Raw genomic sequence first — 24529 nt, 5'->3', positions numbered from 1 at the left:
AAAGATCAAAGAATCTTCCACTAATATCATGCACTCTATTTTCTACGCACGGAAATCCACTTCCACTAACTGATAACTCCTGTTCCTGTTCATATACACCTCCAACTGCACGAGCAAAGCTGCATTTTTGAACTTCGTTTTCCCGTACTTTATTTAATAAGTTGTTTATGTAAACAATAGGGAAACAGTACACATATTCTCTTCCTAGGAGACCTTTCAACACATTTGAAGGCCATTTGTTCTTTTACTGACTAAGCAACACGCAGAGGTCAAAATCATCGCATGCTTAATTATGAGAATATTTCAGCTACCGTACTCATATAGATATTAATTGTTATACTATGAGAGCTTTTGGCATATTTCTCAACTTCTAATATACAGTGAAAGTTGTTATAAGTTGGGCATTGTTCGGGCCGGTAGCCAGCCCAAACATGTAGGTGGAGGAGGTAGAAGTTAGGGGGGTCCGATCCAAGCGTATTATACTTCATCATCGTATTAAGTTCATTTGCAAGCCTATCGTGAAAAGTTTAAGGGGTCAGTAAAAATTTAGGGGGGGGGCAGCCCCCTGGAACCCCCGGATGAGGGCCTGGCATTGTCTCTTATGGAATTTACTTAAAGTTGAACAGCAAAGTTTACTGATGAAGCATAAGCTAAAGGTTACCATTCTTGCTTCGATATCAGATGCAGGGTTGCTTGCGAGATGAGAATTGAAAAGGAGACTGTTCATGACTCGTCTCAAAATGGAGTCGTAAAAATGGTCGTTTCTTCTCGGAATTGCAGTCGGTCGAACAAGTGGAAAACGCTTTCTCAGGCCAGCCATTCTGAATGAGGTTTTCCTGGGTTTTCCTCATTCACACCAGCAAATACTGGGGTGGTACCTAACTTATAGGTCCCAGGCTGCTTCCTTCCTTCTCCAATCCTTTCTTTCTTCCCTTTCCCTTGATAGTATGATCGCCGAGGGATGTCCTCCCTCATACGTGACGGGCTAAATGGCCTTAGATGCCGAAAGCTCAGAAATCTAATTCCTAAATCCTAAATCTTCTCGGAATTTATGTCTGTTACTATTAGAAGAGTTCTGTCTCGTCTTTTGGGCTACCCTAATCGAGAGGTCTCAGGTTCGTATCTGGTGGCCGGCAACTTAAGCTCAGGTTTTCCCTCAGTTCGAAAGGCATATGAAGCGGGTCTTGGGTCAAGATTTGTGAGTGGGCCAGTGGGTCGTAGGTCAACAGAACGTGACCAACAGGTTTTTGTGAATCGGAAAGTATCATAGTGGGTCATAATGGTTCATGGTGGGTAGTGGGTTGGAGTGGGTCATGGTGGGTGGGTAGTCAGAGTGGGTCATGGTTGATGGTGGGTCACGGTGAGTCGTGGTTGGTCACGATGGGTGGTGAATCAGTAGGTCGTGGGCCAAGTTTTCGTTGACCTACGCATCTCTGATTCGTAATCCTTACATCTGTTTATTTGTTGTGTAATAATGTTTGGCTAATTGGGTTGCAGATGATATGGCGCTTATTACAGAATCTGAAGAGAAAATTAATAAGATGTTAGAAAACTTGTGGAAGGGCTGTGAAGAATATGGGATGAAAATATATGTTAGAAAGACAAAAGATATGGTGATTCGAACGAAGCAGACGGTGTCAAATATAGAAATAGGAGGGGAGAAAATAGAACAGGTGACTAGTCTTTTATACCTGGATAGTATTATTAGTAATGATATGAAATGTCAATGTGAAATTAAAGCAACGGTAGGAATGACGAAAGAAGCCTTTAGGAGGAAGAAAAGACTATTTTGTGGGACCTTGAATGAAGAATTGAGAAAAAGACTCATAAAATACTTTGTGTGAAGTATTATACTGTATGAGTCAGAAACATGGACATTACGCGAAAATGATGAGAAAAGACTAGCAGCTTTTGAAATGTGGGTATGGATAAAAATGAAGCCAATTATATCCTGGCCGGCGAACGATGAATTCTGACAGCTCAGCTCGCGAGGACGACTGAGGAGTGCGATGTTGCCATGTGCTTCTCGCGCAAGGGGAGAATCGTTTGCTTCCTCGTTGAGGATGGGAGTGAGTGAGTGAAACTTCGGCAATGTGCGGTAGTTGCCATGGAAACACGACAAGTTCTGAGCCTAAGGTTGGTTGACCTGCTGTCTTCTGCTTGCTCGCCATGGCCTTGTGCAAAGCTGTCAGAAATCATCGTTCACCGGCCAGGGTATAGCTGGATCAAGCGGAAAACCAATGAGAAGGTGTTAGAAGTGGAAGGGGAGAAAAGAAAAAAATAGATATTATTAAGAAGAAAAAGAGAAGCTGGTTGGATAAGACGAAACTGTATCATGAGGGACGTTTTAGATGGTATGGTCGCAGGAAAAAGAGGGACGGGGCGAAGGAGACTACAATTAATTGATGATATACTAGAGAAATCGTCCGTGAAAACAAAGAAGTTAGCGAAAGACCCTGAAGCATGGAAGCTTATTAGTTGCAGCATGCGATCTGCCAATAATGGCAGAATACCTATGATGATGATGATGATGAATTGTATTAAGCAGAATTCACATGACGAAAGAATACCAAAATACTCATAACCGGAATGGGATTCGAACTTGACAGTGAGGTCATATGATCGATACATGACATTTTCACATATTTATTTAAGAAATTCGCCCACCTCATTGTCTTTCTTAAGGTCAACTTTATGCGAAATTTTAGGTATCCAATCTGACAGGGACATGAACACAGAAACATGAAGGGTAGTAGAAAATGCCTATGATTTTTAGTGGGACTTGAACCTACGACAAATTATGCCTTGCGATCTGCACCCGAACACCTCAGACTGCTTGGCTATGTCCTCCGGCATATCACTCGGCCATGGAAGCCGCCTTTGAGCAATTAAAATAGTGAACAGTTGCTGTATATATAATGGAGACCTAACAACTTCTGTTCTTCTGAAGTAGATTTATTAATTAACACAATAAAGCAATTGGGAAGGAACACAGAACAGACTAGCTAACCATGAAACAAGCAACACGTCAGATTGTAATCGGATAACGATATGTTAGGCCTATATTCTTTTCATTTTTCATTCTTCACTATAACTTGTTAAGAATTTCATTAGGACATAAATAGCTCCTTTTCTTTAGGAGTTCCAAATGGATGGATCTCACGACTTTGTAACGATCTCCAAACTCAACCGGATGTAGTAGTACTGTGCAATCTCAGTCATATTATATGACTGAAGGAAAAGTGAACTTACACATGAAAACACAGAAAAAAAGATAATTACGTTTGTAATTATCTAGTTTCTGTCGTGATTGCCTTATGCCATACAGAACACAGATCAGCGTTGCCAACCCACAGATCCAATATACAAATGAAATGAAATGAAAACTTTAAGTTTTACGTCCCGCGGTTATTCCGGGTGGGCCTAAGGAGACGGTGATGATGAGAAATGAATGAAATGGTGGAATGAAGAAAGTGGGAGGAAACGGGAGAACCTCGAGAAAGGCCACGCACATGGTGTTTGTCCATCACAAAACTCACTTGGTGCGAGTTGGGATCGAACCAAGGAACCCATGCACCAGAGGTGAACGCTCTATCACTGAGCCACCTCGGCTCATCCAAGATGCAAGTAGCAAACACTGGAAAAATTCAGTGTTTTACAATGGATGTCTTTAAAATTAATAGAACACTGAACAACCAAGCTATTGACATAATGATGCAATATCTTATCTTTAATTAAATAAATTTGCATGATATTGTATAAATCGATTGCATCCATTTATATTTATTTTAATTTAAAACCCAGACATCCTTTTTTTATCAGTGAATAATTAAGATTAATGAATACGACAATACAATTAAACAAAAAAAAAAAAAAATGTACATAAAGTTTGTTGTAAGGATCTTTTAGTCTCTGAAGGATCCTTCTGCAGTCAAAAGCTATCTTTCACGGCTACTAGCGTAAATTTAAGTTTTATTAATTTTCTCTAATTCCTCAGATGATTTCTTTCATAGCTTCTTGGCCACCCATGACTTTAATAGAGAATAATTGATGCTCCCACAAAGGCGGATTTAGAAAGTAAAAACTGGAGTGGGAGGCAGCCAGAATGGCTATGATTGGTATATCATGAGTTTACTATAAACTTCAAACTTATTTTTTTCCCACTCAGAAAAATGGGAGCCTAGGCCCCGGCTAGATCCGCCACTGTGCTCCCAAACCCCAACCCAAAGAAAGGGTGAAACCCTCTAGTGGCAGATTATATACAGCTTATGTTCTTTCCGTTGTTCTAACAACAAAGAAAAGCTCCACTGTTAGTTAATAAATGCCCTTCAACTTTCCAATACAGACATAAAATATACTTCTACCCACTCCGTCCCCCCCCCAAAAAAAAACAGTAGATCATTGTAGGAATGCAACGGCTCGGAACAAAAAATGATTTTAAAAAGAATGAAGTTTTTCCGCAACTTTTTTGGCTGGGGAATTTTTAGGTTTAAAAAAATCAATTTTAATGCTGAGACAATGGTATTGTCGATCTTTGTTTTCCCATTATTACATGAAAATATATATAATTACTGATTCTGAAGAGAAAATCCTGAAAAGAAATTCAAAACTCAAAGAAAATTGTTCAGGACTGAAAGAAAGGGTTAGGAGAAGTAAGACCACATCATATGTCAATAATTTTTCACCAGTAAGACTAATCGGCAAAAGAGTTAAGGATGTTGTGTTTATTGATCTAGAAAATCGTTTCGACTTAGTGAACTGAGAATTATTGACGGAAGCTTTAATGAACAGATGGATGGAAGGAAGAAAAAGTGGGCAGGAATTCAAAAAGTAACTTTCTCGGCACTATACAGGCCATGGAACATGTAAACTCGTAGAAATTCTGAATTCGATTTTTTTGACGATTACCATATTTTTTTTCTCTTCTATGGACCTTCTTCGTGCTCGAGCGAAGGGTTCATAACCAACATGGCTATTTTATGATTAACTGCTCTTTATGGACTATAGTTCAATACCATTACGAGTATGTTATCCTACTAATAGGCAGGAACTGGTATTATTTCGAGAATGCTAGTATTAACAGTCTGTGTCTGTTATAAAAGGTAAACCATCAAAATATAAATTAAAGAAATCAGAGCCGCGATGGCTTAGTGGTACAGCGTTCACCTCTGGTGCATGGGGTCCTTGGTTCGATCCCAGCTGCGCCAAGTAGGCTTTATAGTGGACAAATACCGTGTGCGTTGGTTGTTCCGTTTCCTCCCACTTTCTTCATTCCACCATTTCATTCATTTCTCATCATCGCGGGACGTAAAACTTAAACATTTCATTTTTAAATAAACCAATTGAATGTTGAAAATCGAAAAGGACTCATCAATACGAGATTTCAAGCTAGTAGTAGAGGACGAAGTATGATGATCGTAAAAATAAATACATTTTAAGAAGTCTAATTTGAGATTTCAACTTATTTATATCTTTTCATGGCCTCTAGATATCAGAAGATTTTTTTTATATAACTATCTGTCTCGTTACATTGAAGTTTTTAATAACAATCTCCAGGAAGAGGGTACGGACAATTTTTCTTTTAAAACTGACTACTTCAATTTTGTTCTTATCTCATAAAAGAAATACTTAATTAATATCCACAAATTACGACGAAAATCACATATCACGAAAAAATCTATTAAGGGTAAGTTTATTCTTTGAGAGAAGTTTTCTTTAGACGCAATTTTCTGAAAACTCCTGATAATAGTTCGGTTCATAATTAAAACCACATCATTACATGATTTAATTTTAAGAATGAGAGCAAGGACATTTAGCATAGTGGCCCATCGACTCATTCTCAGAGACAGGGGGCAAGATGGCTCAAAGGTACAACGCTTATCTCTGGTGCATAGGATCGGTGGTTCGAGCCGCGGCCAAGGAAGTTTGTGGTAGACAACGTGTCCGCAGGTTTTCTCAAAGTACTCCCGTTTCCTCCCACTTTTCATTCCACCAATTCTTCCACCATCATACAGTTGCCTTAATCATCGTCTCCCTTAGCCTAAAGGCATAAACGTGGGACGTTAAACTGAAAGATTTCATTTCATTCTCAGAGACAAAGAAAGACTCATATTTAAGTTTTCAGCAGTTTCTTTTTTAATGTTACTTCAATCACTTTCTTCCGTTGTGTAACTGGAATATGTTTTTATTTATTTATTTATTTTTTTTTTAATATCCTGACCAAAGTTAGATTTTCCCAGATAAACTCTTTTCGGATTACATAATACAATTAGTACGAGTATTAGCTTATTATTTTTTAAAAAAATAATAATAATAAAGAGGTTTGTATGTAAACAAGGGTATCCAAGTGCATAACTTGCACTGAAACAGAAAAAAAATAGTGGAACACGTAATTGCTTTTCATCAAAGAATATAAACCAACACATCACAGATATTTAAAGTGGGGCGTTGTATTTATTTGATAAGGATAATGTGTAACGTACCGAGAAACAAGTTTACGGCCCAGTTAGATTTAAAAGTGGTAGCCATATGATAAGCATATAAAACAAAAAATAATCAAGTTTTTCTTTTTCTTCTTATTTTTAAGTAATAAAAAAAAGATATATGGACTGAAAAGAAAATAGATTAAAATCAGAATCAACTTCAGAAATAGCAAACTTAACTCCAGTTTAACACAATTTAATTGGGACAAGAATGTCAGTCAGTGGGTCTACGCTATAGGGCTGAACAGAATGTTGTATCAAAGAACAAATGAAAAAAGGTTGAAGAGAATTACTTCGGGTTTAGGAGAGGTAATGGCACCAGAAATATAATTGGATTATTATGGGTAATCAGTGAAAGGTTTAAAAAAAAGGGAGAGAGGTGTATATTGTATTTATTGATCTTGAAAAGGCTTTTAAACCCGTGAATTGGGAATTACCATTGCAAGTTCTAAAGAAAATTGGGTTCGAATCCAAAGGTCCATAAGAAACTCGTATATGAACCAATAACTAAATGTCGGAATAGGGAATGGAATGAAAGAGGAGAGTGCAATTGGAAGTGTAGTCCGACAGGGATGTTATCTCTCGTAAACATTATTTAATACCGATCTAAGAGATATAGTGAAAAAGAGCTTACATAATCAAGACGATATTTTGGTAGAAGCTGAAATGATCAGATGTATAGTGTTTGCATATGATATTGCGCTTTTTGCGGAGTCAGTAAAGAAAATCAATAAGATTTTATATAACTTGAGGAAGGACTGTGAAGGATATGGGATGATAGTAAATGGTAGGAAGACAAAAGCCATGGTGATTGTAACGAAGCGGTGGTGTCAAACAGAAGTCAAACATAGGAGGGAAGAAAACAGATGACTAGTTTTCGATATCTAGGTAGTATTATTAGTGATGATATGAAGTGAAAATCATATTCACGAAGAAATTAAATGTCGACTAAAAGCAGGGAATTCGTGTTATTATTCGGTTCAAAATCTCTTCTCGTCACGAATTCTGTCGAGGAATTTGAAGCTTAAAATATACAAAACGGTAATCATGCCTGTTGTTTTGTATGGCTGCGAAACATGGTCACTTACTCTGAGGGAAGAATATAGACTGAAAGTATTTGAGAACAAGATCCTGAGACGAATATTCGGACCCAAGAGGAACGGGAATGGGGAATGGCGGAAACTTCATAACGAGGAACTACATAAGTTATACGGTTTACCCAACATTGTTAGGGTCGTCAAGTGTAGGAGGCTTAGGTGGGCGGGTCATGTAGTTAGAATGGAAGACAGTAGAGATGCTTTCAAAGTCTTGACTGGAAGACTAATCGGAAAACGACCATTAGGAAGACCTAGGCGCAGATGGGAGGACAATATTAAGATGGATCTCGCAGAGATTGAAATACAAAGTAGAAACTGGATGCAGTTAGCTAAGGATAGAAGTCAGTGGATAGTTTTTGTGAACGCGGCATTGAACCTCCAGGTTCGATAGGCCATAGACTTAGTTAGTTAGTTTTTAGTTAGATATAAAGTGCGAACGTAAAATAAAAGCAACTATAGGAATGGCGAAAGGAACATTTAGGAAGAAGAAACGTCTATTTTGTGGTCATTGAATGAAGAGCTGAGAAAAAGACCCACAAAATGCTTCGTGTTGATTATTGTACTTTATGATCAAGAAACATGGACATTACGGAAAAGCGATGAAAAAGATGGAAGTCTAAGATATATGGATGTGGATAAGAATGGAGAGAATTAGCTTGGTCGAGCGGAAAACGAACGAAAGGGTGTTAGAAATGATGGGGACAAAAGAACAATTTGCGACGTTATTAAGAAGAGAAAGAGAAATTGATTGGGACATTGCCTGGGAAGGAACATGATCATGAATGACGTGCTAAAGAGTATGGTGGCAAGAAAGACAGGGAGAGGGCGAAGAAGGCTACGGTTGGTATCAAAACAGAAAAATCGCACATGAAGACGAAGAGGTTAGTTGCAGACTGTGGAGTATGGAAGCTTCTCTGTTGCAGCAAGTGACCTACCCATAATGGCAGAATAGCTATAATGATGATAATTATTCAATTTAGATTTTTTTAAGTTTAAAATTTTTGAGAGCAACAGCTTAATCATAGATATTAAGTAAAATTAAATTTGAAAATTCTAATATTCTAAACACCTTTTGGTAACAAATGTTATAACTTCTTAAAATTTTCTATGGGTTGGTCTGTAACTTGTTAATTGTGCTATTTGAACTATATGTTGACTGTTGTTATACTTAGAACTCAACCATAACCATGTACCCAATTTCCAGTGGAGGCTATCAAGACTATGGTATTTTACTACAATTACAACACCATGCTTCAGCATTAAGTTTTCATAATTTGTTCACTAATTATACAAGAGTTAACTTTGCTGTACAGCATATTGTCCAAAAATCAATATTTACATAATTATCTCATAATTTCTGTTCTGTTCTCAAAATAAATAAAATTAATGGATTAATTTTACCTACGGTCGCCGCACTATAGCTTTATCGACCACATCACTAGAAAGTGTCATTTATTTATTTAATTTACTATTTTATGTAGACATGAAATGATATAAACATTTTTGTACGTATATGATAATGTACAGCAAAGTAGGAAAAAGACTTTTTTAAGGTACTAACTTTGAAGTTCTCCAGATTGCCTAAGAAATTAGCTAGTCTTGAATGTGCCCAAATGAAGCTTTCTATTATGTGGTGAACACTTAAGGCGGCAGACTACTAAATATTTTTGAAAAACTAATGTTTTTTCTTTTGCCCGTTTTTCTTAAGTGCAAAGAGCTAATAAAATGTAACTTACCACAATAATAGATAATGTTATTCTACACCCGAAGATACGAATCTGGAGAATTATGAGTGTTGCCATCCATAGAAATTACAGTGTAAATAGAATAATATTTCTATTTATTTTATAAAACTTACATAAATTATTACAAAATAAATAAGTTATTACAAAATAAATAAGTTATCACAAAATAAATAGAAACATTATTTAAAAAATAGTAAACATGGAACATAGACAGCGTAATAAGTCATCAATTACTGTTGAGTTCATTTTTCTAGTCGTTGCCTTTACCTAGATTTTTGAGTAAAGGCGGATTTTCATGCCCGCGTTAGAACGGAAGCATCACATGTAGCGTATTCACCGTAAATTATTTTCGTTTTCATACACCCGTGCGTGTATTGCGCCAAATTACTACTCCCTAGCTAATGCGCATGCGTAAAATAGAAAGTTTGCGACTTCCGCCATGTTAGTCAGTGAATACAATAGTGTACGCGCGCTACTTCCGTCAGAATTGAACAAATTTCTACTCTGACGCGAGTGTAGCGCGCCATCTCCGATGCGTGATTTCATTGGCTGTTTAGCACAATCGCTCGTAACTCACGGAGGTAAAGGACCCATGAAAATCCGCCTTAATTCAAATTCTGATCACGCTGTAATTTCTGTGGATGGCAACACTGAAAATTCTTCCGATTCGTATTTTCGGGTGTAGAATAACATTATCTATTAGTGTAGTAAGTTATATTTTATTAGCTCTTTGCACTTACGAAAAACGGGCAAAAGAAAAGTTATTAGTTTTTCAAAAATATTTTGTAGTCTGCGCCCTTAATGTCATCAAGAACCTGGCATTGCGCAAATCATGAAATGAATATTCATTTCTTTTACAAAAATATAATTACTTAATTTGACGCACTTCAACATTAAGTTATTTTTGATACATAGAATGTACTGACATGTAACACTTTCCAAGTGTAACACTATGATTTTGATAAAATTTAGCAGGTAGATAGGGCTACTACACATGAAATAAATTAACACTTGTTTTTTTATTTTCGGCGGAAAAACGGTTTTAGGGGACAAAAGCTCCCACCCAAAATTTGAAAGTTGATGCCCGAAAGGCAAGCAGAAGTGCACCGAAGTGAATAAAATTGTGCACAGATATTGTTGATGTAAAATGGAAATATGTGTTTAGTATTCCCCCCCCCCCAAAAAAAAAGTTGGATGGGGCACGGACCCCTCCAAACCTTTGATTACGAAATATCAAAAGTGCTAATAACAGCACGTCAGAAATGCCTAAAGGACATAAAGAATTGCAACGAAACTTTGTGTAGAGACAATAAACAAAAAATGAACGAATACATGTTTTTTTTTTATTTTCTGCGGAAAAACAATGTTGGGGCCAAAGCTTCCTCCGAAAAGAGTAAATGGTACCGTAGACGCGCAGGGAGGTGTGGTCCAAAGCAAATGAAATTGTGTGTAGATATTGCATATATAAAATAAGGCAAGTCGTGTTTCCCAAGTGTTCTGATTAGATTTGCTTCAAATTTGGCATATCAACAGTAAACAGAAAATAAATCGACACGTTTTTGCTTATGCGGAAAAACACTGTAAGGAAGTAAACCCCCTGAAATATTTTTATAAAATACGTTGTAGGCAGGAAACGGTTAGTGTTAAAATAGTGAAAATCTGCCACTGCATTGATTTTTGAAAATTAATTAGTCCTAGATGCGACAGTCCTATTAGCGACAGGAACTGTTATCTGTCCTATGAGCGACCGATTCATTTACATTAAGATAATGGAAGATGATATGATTCCCTCTCGTAAAATGTATTTGCTTATGACGTTATTAGCTTCGGAACAACCTTGCTAAGAAAAATGTACATGTAAGTGATACTGTTCGTTCAATATATTTCATTATATTGAGAAAACCATTTCAATAATAAAAGACAGCTTTTGAGATTCCTTACATCTGATTAGCTATTCATAACCAATCCCACCAATTTCAATGCAGTTGCAGTCCCAACAATCCAAAATGTAAATAAACTATTTAAATTACTTCCCCACCCCCTGTTGAAAGCTACCAAAATGTTAATAAATTGTTTATTTCCAGATGTTATTTATTTGTAAAGATATGTAAAGTGAGAGAATGGACTGAGACTTTTCCTATAGGAATCTAATTAAGGTTAATTTTTTAATTGTTAATTGTTAAGGGTGTATGTTCCTTGTAATTGTAAAACTGAAAAAAATGAGACTTCTAGGAATACATATTTTTCATAGTATATTTTGTTAGGTTCTATATCGTATTAACATGAAACAAGTTAAAGAAGAGGGAATCTTATCTTCTTCCCATTATCTTAGTATGAACGAATCTGTGACTCATAGGCCAGTTAACAGATCGAATCTGTAGCTCATAAGACAGTTAACAGTTCCTGTCGCACGCAAGACTGTCGCAAGTAGGACGACACTATTGAAAATAGGAAATACAAGTACTTGTTAGTTTGTGTCCCCGGCTCTTTGGAGAGGCAAACAACTCTTCATTTTATGTTTACAATATCTGTGCACAATTTAATTCACTTCGGTACACTTCTTCTTGCCATTCGGAGTCAACTTTCAAAATTTTGGTCCGGGGGCCTTTGCTCCCTAAAACCGTTTTTCGGCAGAAAATAAAGAAAACACGTATTCGTTTATTTTATGTGTAGTATCTACCTGCCAAATTTGATCAAAATCGGAGTGTTTGACTTGGTAGGTGTTACATATGACTGTTTTCTCAGTATTTATTGCAAAACCAATGTTAAACTTTCACATGGGCACATGGACAGAGAGAGTAAATATATAAAATAGTTTTTGGTAAACTAAAGTCTTTAAAAACTGATCAACTGTTTCGGCATTAACATTCAGATTAAGAAATGAATCATGTTTTACCTTTCTTATAATAGAAAGTTATTGAATTGCTGTTTTACGTGACAATAAAAGTGTAACACCGTACTGTGGTTTTTGATGGTCACGAAATTAGAACAGATTCCATTCATTACTGATGTCGTACATATATAACAAACTTGACATAAACACATGAAGTATAATTGCATTATCCAGAAAGTGAAAACTGAAGAAAAGTAAATATTTCACTGTTTCCATACACCAAAAACCATTAATTTCTTTCTAAAGCATGAATGGTTACGAATATCACAAGTTGTTAGTGAAACTTTAGTCATTACTAATAAGCGTGTACATTTTTTTTTTTTTTGTAAGTGATGTTCTTTCCAATAATTAAATATAAGTTATGAGATTTTAAATACTTTAGAGTTGAGACAAGTAAGTAATATTCTTTTAATAATAATAATAATAATAATAATAATAATAATAATAATAATAATAATAATAATAATAATAATAATAATAATAATAATAATAATAATAATAATAATAAGAAGAAGAAGAAGAAGAAGAAGAAGAAGAAGAAGGAGAAGAAGAAGAAGAAGAACTAGAAGAACAAGAACAAGAACAAGGAACAAGAAAATATGATTATATTTACGACGAAATGCAAACAAAAGAAGTATTTGAGGTAAAATATTGTACGTACCGTTTTGTCAAACCCGTTCGGGCCGAAGTGGACAAAGTGACACACACGGGTATGTCACTTTTTTAATCCGTTTCTGTGTGGACACCAATCAAGATATCAGAATATTTTTTTGGGCCAAATATGATTGGACCATAGTTTATCATATTAGTTTCTTTTTCTTCTGAGTGTCGAATTTCCGTCTCAAATTTCAGCTCAAAGTCAAAAATTCTAGAATTTTCCATTTTCGAATTTTCTTTTTCCTTTTTCCGCTGTAGCTTCCTTCGTTGTAGAGAGATCTCCTTAAGACTTGTCAAGTAGATACCTCGGATGATACCTAATTGTTGACATCAATTGGACTGGCTCACGCCGCAGTCTTGCCAAATACGAAAATTAAAATTTCCCTAAATTTGGGCAAAAATTCAAAATTTTTGTTTATAAATCCGTACCTATACGTCCGAGCGTAAGTCAAGTTGAAGCCTTACTGAACAGGAGCGGGTACAAATCGTTACAATGAGGTAATTAGGGGGCGCCCAAAAAATTTGTATTTAAGTTTTAACCCTTGATTTTTCCAGTTTTCCCCTACTTTATGTTTACCGTAATCTATTTTTTTGGAATTAGAAGCTTTGTTTCTTAAATATCGCCATGGTATTTGTAGGGTACCAAGGTTTATTTTCAGATAGTTTAATTCTGTCTGGTGGCAGTGCTTCCAGACAAAAAAGTTAATTGCCAATTGTAGGTGAAATTCGGAAAATTCCCCCTTTTCCTTTCTATTATTTCCCTCTTGCTGGCGACATTGGAACAAACGTACCACTATATGAAAGCCTCCTCTGTGGCCTACAGAACGCGCCATAAAAAGTTTCAATAGGACAATTAGGGAAGCTGTAGTCCCGGCATATCTGCTGATTTTTGCTTCTGAGGCATAAAAAGTGTCAAAATATCATGTGTATGATGACAGAGATTTTTTTCTTTCTTTCTTTGTATGGCAGCCAGTGACTTCAGGTTTTCCTGTACCTTGTCAACACAGCAAAGAATTTTTAGGTGACTTGGATCCATGTGGCAACGGTGGTGCCAGCTACAAAAAATCTTGATATTTAGTTAGGGAACTTTTTGTAAATTTTCACCCCTACATTTCCCACAATAATTTTCCTCCTGTTGGCAACACCGTAATGTAGCTTACACGAAAAAAATAGCCACACCCCTTCTAAAAAACAAGGCCTTAACAATATCAATTGGGTAATAGTTTCTGAGCAATGAGTCAATAACTAAAAATGTAGGAGAACGCCAAAAATGACCTGGGTCCGAAAGGGTTAAAAATAGAAAATAATAAAACTGCCTTTTGTAGTATGTTTCCAGCCACGGTTCTATTAAGACAATAATACAACTGATTTTTAATTTAGATAAATAAATATCTACTGTTTAGACATAGAAGCTACCTTATATTGGCTTTCCTGTCCTCTCCAACAACTTTTCTCTTCCACTTTTTCGTATTACGTAGTTTATGGTTCCAGAAATTTAAAGGAGGCCATAGACGCACACACTTGCATGAAAGATTTTTTTCATCATGCATGCTCTAAGAATTTTTTGCCCAAACACGTACAAACTTGCTGTTCAACTTACGACCTTGGCATTATGGAAGAAAGAGTCACTTGATTTCTTCCGCTGTCGTGATTGGCGGACCTAAATATAAAATAACAAGCTTGTATAAACGAGCACATACACGGTAAATACGCATGAAGAACGACAAAACCATCATGCATGCTTACAGAAGATTTTGAAAACTTGCAAGATTTCATGAACGAGGCCATACACGATCAACTTGCCTGTGGTTTTATCAGTTTTCATGCATGTTGGAATGTTTCTTCATGCATATGTCTGCGTGTATGGGTCCCTTAATACACTCAATATATATAAACAGCACCCCACTAGTGTTCTACTTTGAGTGAGGGAAATTTCCCTAATTTAAGGTAATTTTGTAGGTAAATTTTTAGCAAAAAGGAGAAAAGTGATTTTTTTTTTTATCACGCGTGAAAATCCATGAAAATCCTCGCGCTGACTCATTGACCAATCAATATAAATGCTTATATATTTTTCTTTTTTCTTCAGAAATATGCAATAGCAATAGTGTGTCTCTGTATTCAAAGTACCATGATTTGCACACGTTCTTGCCTGGGTGTATTTGTGTGTAGTTTTTTGTTAAAGAAAAAAAGTGAGGAAAAAGTTTTTAAAAAATAGAAGCAAATATCACATGAACAAAACAAACGTGATTGGCATTTCTTTTTAATATAGCTAAAGTAATCTTATCACATAACTGAAGAGCAATTGGACACTCAACAAATTAGTAAAAATTGAATGAGAAAAGGAAAAAAAAAATCTTGTGTCAGTAGAGGATTTTTTAAAAAAGTAAAACCTGTACGAACACTGCTTCCCACTACTGGAAACACATCAAGTGAAGCACATTGGATGAGATCACATCTTGAAATATATGTCTTAATCAATCAGAGAATTTAGATTTGTTCCTAGCTATGAACTAATAATAATAATAATAATAATAATAATAATAATAATAATAATAATAATAATAATAATAATAATAATAATAATAATAAGAAGAAGAAGAAGAAGAAGAAGAAGAAGAAGAAAACAGTAAAAAGAGGATTGAGTTGAGTTCAGTTGATTTTTAGTTTAGCGTCCCTTTCAACAGTGAGGCTATATGAGACGTGGAGTCCGAACCACATGAGCTCCCGCCGGGAATCGAACCCGGGTCTCCCACGCCAAAGTAAAAAGAGGAGTACTAGGCCTAATACAAAATACAATGTAGATAAAAGTCAATTAAGCAGAAATATTCCTTGTCAAAGCTGTAAAAATTGTCAAGCTTTCTATCTAAAACAACGAAAAGCTAATTCCATTTACATAAGCTATTACATTTTAACTTAATGTTTCTAAACGTCTTTGCTTAAAAAATATCAGTTAGCTCTCATGTTATTAGTTAGCTTCTACTTGTTTAATACAGTAAATCTAAACTTTATGTACTTAAAGAATCTGTCAATCTTTATAAATTTCATATTTCCAATTTAAAAGAACTAAAATCATGCTATTTGCTGTGACTGGGAACTTTAAAACCTATGTTTCATAAGCAGTATTCGCTGATATAAACATTATCTAGGTATTTTTTGCATGCATACTGTGTCGAAATTTTTTCTTCTATTCATAAGACTACTACTACTACTTCTACTACTACTACTACTACTACTACTACTACTACTACTACTACTACTACTACTAATAATAATAATAATAATAATAATAATAATAATAATAATAATAATAATAATAATAATAATAATAATAAAGGTTTTCATTAGATAGTATGTGTTTTCTTTGAAAATTAAGAGTTTTATTGGGTTTGATGCCAGTGCAAGATGGTAAATTAATCTCATCTTTTAAAAATACGAAGAAAAATTATGTTGTACTATAGCCTTGTTTCAAATTACATGCTTTTCGTGTACAGTCAGGGACAAAGTTCTTTCCATTTAATGAAATTAGTTTCATAAATAACTTCTGAATGGAAGGACAATTTGAGTACAGTTTTCAGTAAATTAAAAAGGAATGTAATTTTCTGTATTTTTTCTATGTTCTAACTATACCACCATTATTCCCAAAATAAATTTTACGAAACGGAAAGAACCTTTGTCGCTGAGTGTACAGGCGTTTCTATAATGTGCACGACGTACTAGCTAGTCACTTGTTTAGGATTACTACTAATAGAAAATACAAATGCATCCGTTTAGCCAACCATTGTGAACCGCGTGTTCATTTATGAACTTTGGCATGACAACAGATTATAGGAAGTTATTTGACCTTGGTAGTGTAGTCCACTCTCAGCATAAGTATCTTCGTTCAGCAAAATCATCAAGACTTGGGTTTGTAGTTTTAATAGCAAGAGTTCAATATGTTAGAGTTCCTTTAGATCGGCGTTTCCCAACCTTTTTCAACTTGCGGCACACTACAGGTGTAACTTGAATTCTCGCGGCACACCCATATTATATATATATATATATATATATATATATATATATATATATATATATATATATATATATATATACTATTATTATTTGTAAATATAAAATACCGTGGTATTTTTATGTGATTACTGACCTCCTTCTTACAGAGAAGAAAGCTCGATCACTGATTTTCCCCCGTGGTAAATCATTATGCTTATTTTTCATTCTAATTTTAAAATAGAAAACAATTGCAATGAAATATAGGACTCGGGTTTTTAAAAATCCACTTTCTCTTTCGAAAACTGTGTCTAACCTTTAACTAAAAGGGAAGATCACTAAATAATGAACAAATAAACAAATCTCCTATACTTTTAAAACACAAATGTAGGTAATTTGTATGCATGTTTGCTTTGTTGAATTTATTAAATGATACGTTAAAATTTCAAATTACGAAATAGTCTGCAAAAATAAAGAAGCAATAATGGTCAATAAGAATGACAATGATAAATACGTTTTTCAACATTAAAAATGTACAGAAAAGTAACACATAATGAAACTTAAAAGTGTAGATTTATAGTAGAGGTTCATAGTAATGTGAAATACAAATATACATTTTCCCCTATGTCTTGCAATTTGGTTCCTACACAATTAATAATTTGTTTCGATTTCCTCGCGGCACACTAGCGGCCCATTCGCGGCACACCGGTTGGGAAACGCTGCTTTAGATTAATATTCCAAACTGAGAGGTGATTTATTTCTTAAGTACTTTTTCCAACTGGCGTACATGCATGTACCGGAAATTTAAGCTATGTTAGTTTACAAAATATTAATAATTGAAATTAAAAGGATAAACTAAAACTTTTCAACATTCACTAATTAGAACTTTCGTATCCTTAATCATCATATCTAAATCAAATATGATTTTTGGTAGTGGGTTTGATTTTGGGCAGGGGAATTTTAACTAGAGTTGCTTATGGTCTGGGATAATCTATTCGGATTAATTTATATAGGCCTATATTGATTATTTATTTTACTTCAATCGATAACTATAAATAATAATAACAATAACAACAACAATAATAATAATAATAATAATTATTATTATTATTATTATACCTGTGTAATCAATGACTTGCGTTTTGTCACTCAGATACTTATATATATATATATATATATATATATATATATATATATATATATATATATATATATATATATATATATATATATATATATAGATAGATAGATAGATAGATAGATATACCTAGTAGCAAGAAACCTTTCGGCCAGTTGGCGCGTGGTTGGCTTTTGGCTTTCTACGCTTGCACTTGAAACGCATGCTTTCATACAATCTGCTTTTTGTTGTACTTGCAAGCGATGATTTAGACTCTTCGCAGAGCGTCATAGCATCACTGGCCGTTCATTGGCCATTGATTTGACTTGACTTGTAATCCGCTTGCGTCAAACTTAAATGGAACACTGAATGCAAGGTTACTCACATGTAACTTCGTTACTGGAATCCAGCTTGCGGCATGCTTGCACGTTTTCCAATCAAGCTGGATGTAAGCTTGGCCGAGTTGCGATGTAAGCTTACAGCAACCGGTTTGCAAATTGTCTCTGCTACTAGGATGTATATGTTTGGACTTACGGTTTCTAACTGACGTGTTATATATATTTAAACTTAACACGTCAGTTGCAAACCATAAGTGGCAAAAATATTTTCTGTATTGAATAAATATGAAGTACAAAACAGATCGCAAAAAGAGTTACAATAATATTGAGGCAACCAAACGTAACCGTGAAGTTACTGATATGAATAAGGGGGCCCAAGAAGTCTTCTTGCGGAAAGACGAACTTAGGTTTCCGCAACCTTTTTGGTAGGAAAACTCAAGAAAGCATTTGCGATTGCGAAAATTCCACCAAGGCCTACAAATCCTGCACCTCACGATCCCTGCGGGACTCCTCGGGCCCTTGGCCATTGCCAAGTAACCAACATGGCCAGTCCAGCACTGCTTATGTACTCTTGTATAAACTGCTGGTAAGATCAAAACTACAATATGCATTGATGATTTGAAACAGCCTAACAAATACCCTCGTAAACAAAATTTAAGTGGTCAAAAAGTATGTTATTAGAATACTTTAAGTTAGCACTGGATTATTATTGTAACACACATCTGAATACCGGTAAATTACAATCACTGGCTGACAGGAGAAAATTGATTGACTCTGCATCTGTAGAAAAGATAGTTAACAGCCGATGTAACTCAGACTATAATTTTAAAAAATGGATTTTAAAGTTTCAATATAGATATAAGGACTAAAAATTGTATTGAAACCACGTAATAGGAACTATATTTTAATATCTAGGCTTTTAGCAAGCTTTTCGGAAACGATCCAACGTCCCAAGGTAATGTATATACCATGCCATGACTATCCCGAACACTTTAAGAAAACTAGAAGTGGTCAAAATTCACTACTACTTGCGGTATCAATACTAATTTCTATAGATTAAAAACATTAAGAGATATCGAGATGCTATTTTTTGCAATCGCATCGGTTTCCGAAGAGTAGTTTCTATCTTTTCCCTTAATTCTCTATTAAATGCGAAAGTGATTAACATTTGTCGCTATAGAACAAAAATGGCAATATATATTGACAAACGGTTTTCTAAAATCAATTCAGGGTATCAAGGTATATACCATCACAACCTGCAAAACGCTATCAAACCAGAAATGGTTGAAATTTGCTATTACTTCTGGTTTCAATGATCGTTTCCATAGAGAAAGACGATAAGAGATATCGCGATGTGGCTTTTTTGCAATCTATTCATTGTCCTAAGAGTAGGTTCCATCTTCTTCATAATGCTCTTCTTAAACCGGAAGTGGTTCAAATTAGCCATTTTCGGTTTCAACACTTATCGCCATAGAACAAAAATGGTAATAGATACGGGCAAACAGTTTTCTGTAATCGATTCGGTGTCTCAAGAGAACATATCATCACAACCCGCAACACTACGAAAACCGAAACTAGTTGAAATTTAGCAATACTTCCATTTCAATACTGATTTAAGCAGAGCAAAAACGTTCAAAGGTACCGAAAAGCATTTCTTGTAACTGAGTTAACTTTCCAAGAATTGGTTCCCCGTTTTCCATTAACCCTCTAGTCAAAGTGAAAGTGGTTCAAATTAACGATTTTCGTTTTCAATATTGAAGAAGAAAAAGATCACTCTTAACTAGCAGGCTCAATAAGAAGTTGTCAAGTGCTATATATGGAGTATTGGACTGTATGGTTCAGAGACTTGGACATTACGGAAGTTAGAGAAGAAATATTTAGAGACCTTCGAAATGTGGTGTTGGAGGAAGATGGAGAAAATAAAATGGACAGAGAGAGCAACAAACAAAGATGTTTTAAAACGGATAGGAGAGAAGAGGATACTTCTAGCCAGCATCCTTCGTAGGGAGGCCAATTGGATTGAACACAACCTGCGACGAAATTGTCTTCTTCATATCGCCATAGAAGGACATATGGAAGGAAAGCGAGGAATAGGAAGAAGAAGAACATAGCTGATCGATGATTTGAAAGATATGAAAAAATATTGGGAGTTAAAAGAGGAAGCTGAAGATAGACAAAAGTGGAAAAAACATTTACAAGCCCAAATCTAAAATTGAAAAAAAAAAAACTCATTAGTACCAGGACCTGCAGAAAGGCATAATACTTAATAATAATAATATTCGCCATAGAACAAAAACGGTAATATATAGCAACTAGCGTTTTCTGCAATCGTTTCACGGTGTCAAGGGAAATCCTATCACAACCCAAAACATTCTACTAAAACTGCAAGTTGTTGAAATTTACTACTACTTCCTATTTCAGTGCTGAATTCCATAGAACAAAAACATAAAAGATATTCAGATGTAGTTTTTCGTGATCGATTCAACTTCCCAAGAGTAGACTCCATCTTGTCCCTTAATCATCTATATACAGTATACTGACTTGAGAGCACAGTAGCTCATTGGTAAAGCTCTCATCTCTAGTACCTCCCTGGTACGTGGATGTACGTCCTCTACATTCTCATTCCACCAATTCTTGCATATTGTACACTTTCATTAGTCTTCTTTAGCCTAAAAGACATAAGTGTGGGACGTAAAATTTCATGTTATTCAGCTCGGTACTAATCGACTTTTCTCATATTACATTTGATATAAAATATTTATTTCAGACTATACCTCTATTACAATCTATATATTAAAATGTTAGGTTTATATGTTTGTCTCCAAAGAAAAGTGTGTATGTTTGTCTCCAATCCTTTCGACAATGAAATCTCGAAAACCACAAGTGCTAGAAACGTGTCGGTTTCGCTAGTCGATTCCAAATTTTGTGTAGATTGTCCAGTTCTAATTGAATATTTTTTTTAAAAAAATGAGGCCGTCATTTGTTTATTACATTTTTAGGGGTACACTGGAAGTGTTGATTTTTTTAAAAAAAAGTAAAGCATCATACCCTATGAGTTATACATTCCAACACAACATAGCTGTATACAGGGGTTGTTCATTTTTCAGGCGTTTGTTTCACGGCCAAATGATAATGAAAAACTAAGGATAACCATTTCTCCAGTCTAAGATAAATCTTTATTGTTTGGAGTATTTTGCCCACTGAACACAATATACATAGGCGGAACTATAGCGGGGCATAGGGGGGCATTCCCCCCAACTTTTTGACAAAAAATAAAAATGCTACATATAAGATCCTTCAATTCTCATTTGTATTTACCGTGCCCCCCCCCCCCCCAGCAGACAAAAGGTTTGCCCCATGAGACAATTCCAAACTCCGCCCATGACCATATATCGCTAACGTTATAATTATTTGTATGTGTAATATATTTGCTTATTACATACTGCATGCAAGAAGAAAGAAAATACTGATCGCACATGAATTAGAAACTCTAACCGGAAGTAGGATCAAATCTTGCAAACGGTGCAAGATATCGAAAAAGTATTCCCTTTATGGACTTCTTGCCGATTTTTATCAATACACGTGTTTCACATGTGTCTGTAAAGGGACATGTACAGATGTGAGGAATGTCAAGGAGATTCATGCTCATATGTGAATGATGCGCTGTGTCTCGAGAGCGCAGATTCCGCTAGTAATAATTAATTGTGAAATACCAAGGAATAAATGTAAAAAAGATATAACAAAATAAAGTTAAGAAAGAGATACTTTACCGAAGATGGAGAATATCCAAAAGAAGATAATGTGAACTCTTCCCATGTTCAGCTGTTGGTCATTTATTCACTCTGTACACACGTGTGATTTTTTTTAAACACTAAAATAAAACGAAATTGTTAAAACGTTGGAGCGATGGACGGATGTCCAGTTGTTGCTCCTCACGGGATGAGTGACACGTAATTACTGAGAAGGGGAAATGGTAAACGTCATTGACGATATGGCTGGCTATCCGATGCTCGATCAAAGGTTACAAGGTCGGGAGGTTATATTCTCCTCCTTTTATCTCGGCTTTGGAAATCTTTTTTGAATATATACTGCATCATACACAAAAGTTAATCTAAAGGGTCTTAGTCTGCAATCATTATTATCAACTGAGTTAATGATAACTATCCGTTTTGATAGCAGACCAGGGTTAAAGAGGGAGGATTTGTTTGTTTGTTTGTTTGGAGCAACAGGGCAGTAGTCAGTGTCTAGGGAGCACTATTCCCCTAAATTTTTCCTTTATATTCATGTATTTACTTTAATTAACGAACTTATGGATACAGGCGGAGATGATTGCGTGTCCTCTAATCCAGCCCTCCTGCAGGAGATATAATGTTTTGGGGAACGGCGTATACTGTGAAGTTGGTGTCACATGATGATTAGTGCACAAGCCAACAGCACCAGGTTCGAGCTCTGGTCGCATTTCGGAGGTTACGTTAATAGGTTCTGTTCTTTACAACCTCATAAGAATGCTAAACCCAAGAAAGTGGCCCCGCGTGGCGTAGTCGCTAACGCTCTCGCCTTTGATGCGAGCGGTCCCGAGTTCCATTCCCGGTGGGGACACTCGGTCAAAAAAGTGTAACAGCTCTTTCAGGCCAGCTATCTTGAATGAGGTTTTTCCTGGGTTTTCCTCATTCACACCAGGCAAATCCCGGGATGGTAACTAATATATAGGTCCCAAGCCTCTTCCTTCCTTCTCCAATCCTTTCTTCTTTCCCTTTCCCGGATAGTGTGCTCGCCGCGGGACGTCATTCCTCATATATGCGAAGGGCAAAATGGCTTTAGATGCCGACAGCCGAAAAATCTAATTCCTGATCCCTAATCTGCGCTAAACGCAAAAACCCTAATTTATAGATGTGACCTACAGGGGGTCATTTATAATGGAGCCAAGAGCACACTTACGGGGATCCATCGGGTACAGAACTATAAAACTTCCTAACTCAACATATATTTTACACTTTCTGAATAAAACTATACCCTTTAACAGAGAAATGATTAATGTAGCATGAACAGTTGAATTAATTCATGTGTACTGTTTCTCTTATAAATAAAACAATCTAGTTCTATAATTTTTTTCTGAAAATATAGTTGGAAGTATTTTACAATTACTTATCGGGTACAGAATAATATCCTTTGCATACTACATAGACATAGTGACTTGTAGTATTGAATCCCGCGAAGCTTGACCTCCCAACAAAACTTTCTGGGTGCGCGTCTGACTGGAGCTATTAAAAATTAAGAATAATAAGACGAAAGCAAGTGAAAATTGGTCAGGTGCTATATCAAAGCTACTATTACGACATTTGTCTGGTGGAACTGAGAAAAACCCTAAAAAAAAAAAATCTTTCAGAATGGCTGACTGTCGGATCAATCTGCTGAATGCGAAGCAGGAATGTTTCCTTCGAACAATGAACAAAATGCGATACACTGGTCTTTTCTTAAATCTTCGTCCCTGAAGTTTAATGCTGGCTAGTGGCTACTTCTAAAGCAGAGATGGAGTGGGGCAGTGGATCAGGGATCAACAGGACATAACCTACTGCGATCCACTTTGACCCACTCTGACTGATCGACTCACAATGACTCACTCTGTCTTCTGGACTCACTATGTCTCACCGACCCACTTAAGACCCACCGTTCCCCTCTGTTCACTACATTATAGACAGCATCCTCTGAACACTGGTGAATTTGTGTACATTTTACTTTCAAGGCCTTCATTTTTCTTCCTTTTTCATTTGTTTCTACTTACTTATCTGAGATAAGTATATCTAAGTGAAAAAAGAACTTCAGGCACTTTTGGATATTGATATTTGTAATTGTAGTAATAGCAATATGGCTTACTACTTCACTTTCGAGACAGAGTCAAATTTTACACTTTTCCCCTTTACATTGGCCTGCTTTATCTTGATTTCAGACTTAAATTCCATCCTATTTTCTACTGAAAAGTATCTGTAATTCAACAATGAAATAATTATATATGATAATTAAATGGAAGTTAATTGCAATATGGCCCATCACAAACACTTTATCATTTTGTATTTTAAAGGTCAGATTCATTATTATTATAACAGAGCGGTGCTTGAGTGATTGACCGTAGAAATGTAAACTCCGATTAGTGATAATTTCACAGCCTTGTTAATGACGATGGGTTTTGGTAGGTGGTGGGTCAGAGTGGGTCACGGT

At 35.6% G+C, this 24529-nt stretch overlaps 1 protein-coding gene across 2 annotated transcripts in view; it reads right to left on the bottom strand.

Moving 5' to 3' along the window:
* Mtp (microsomal triacylglycerol transfer protein) overlaps positions 1 to 22285 on the bottom strand; it is a 159221-nt gene extending 136936 nt beyond the window's left edge. For both annotated transcript variants that reach the window (XM_081760536.1, XM_081760537.1), the window contains exon 1: positions 22084 to 22285. In XM_081760536.1, the coding sequence (XP_081616662.1) occupies positions 22084 to 22129 (46 nt within the window). In that variant the 5' untranslated portion in view covers positions 22130 to 22285. The remainder of the gene's footprint in view (positions 1 to 22083) is intronic.
* Positions 22286 to 24529: the final 2244 nt, after the last annotated feature.

Source organism: Thermobia domestica, chromosome 5, assembly GCF_964235325.1.
Source record: "Thermobia domestica chromosome 5, izTheDome1.hap1.1, whole genome shotgun sequence".
Lineage (NCBI taxonomy): Eukaryota > Metazoa > Arthropoda > Insecta > Zygentoma > Lepismatidae > Thermobia > Thermobia domestica.
This window is presented reverse-complemented; position numbering and strand designations above follow the sequence as displayed.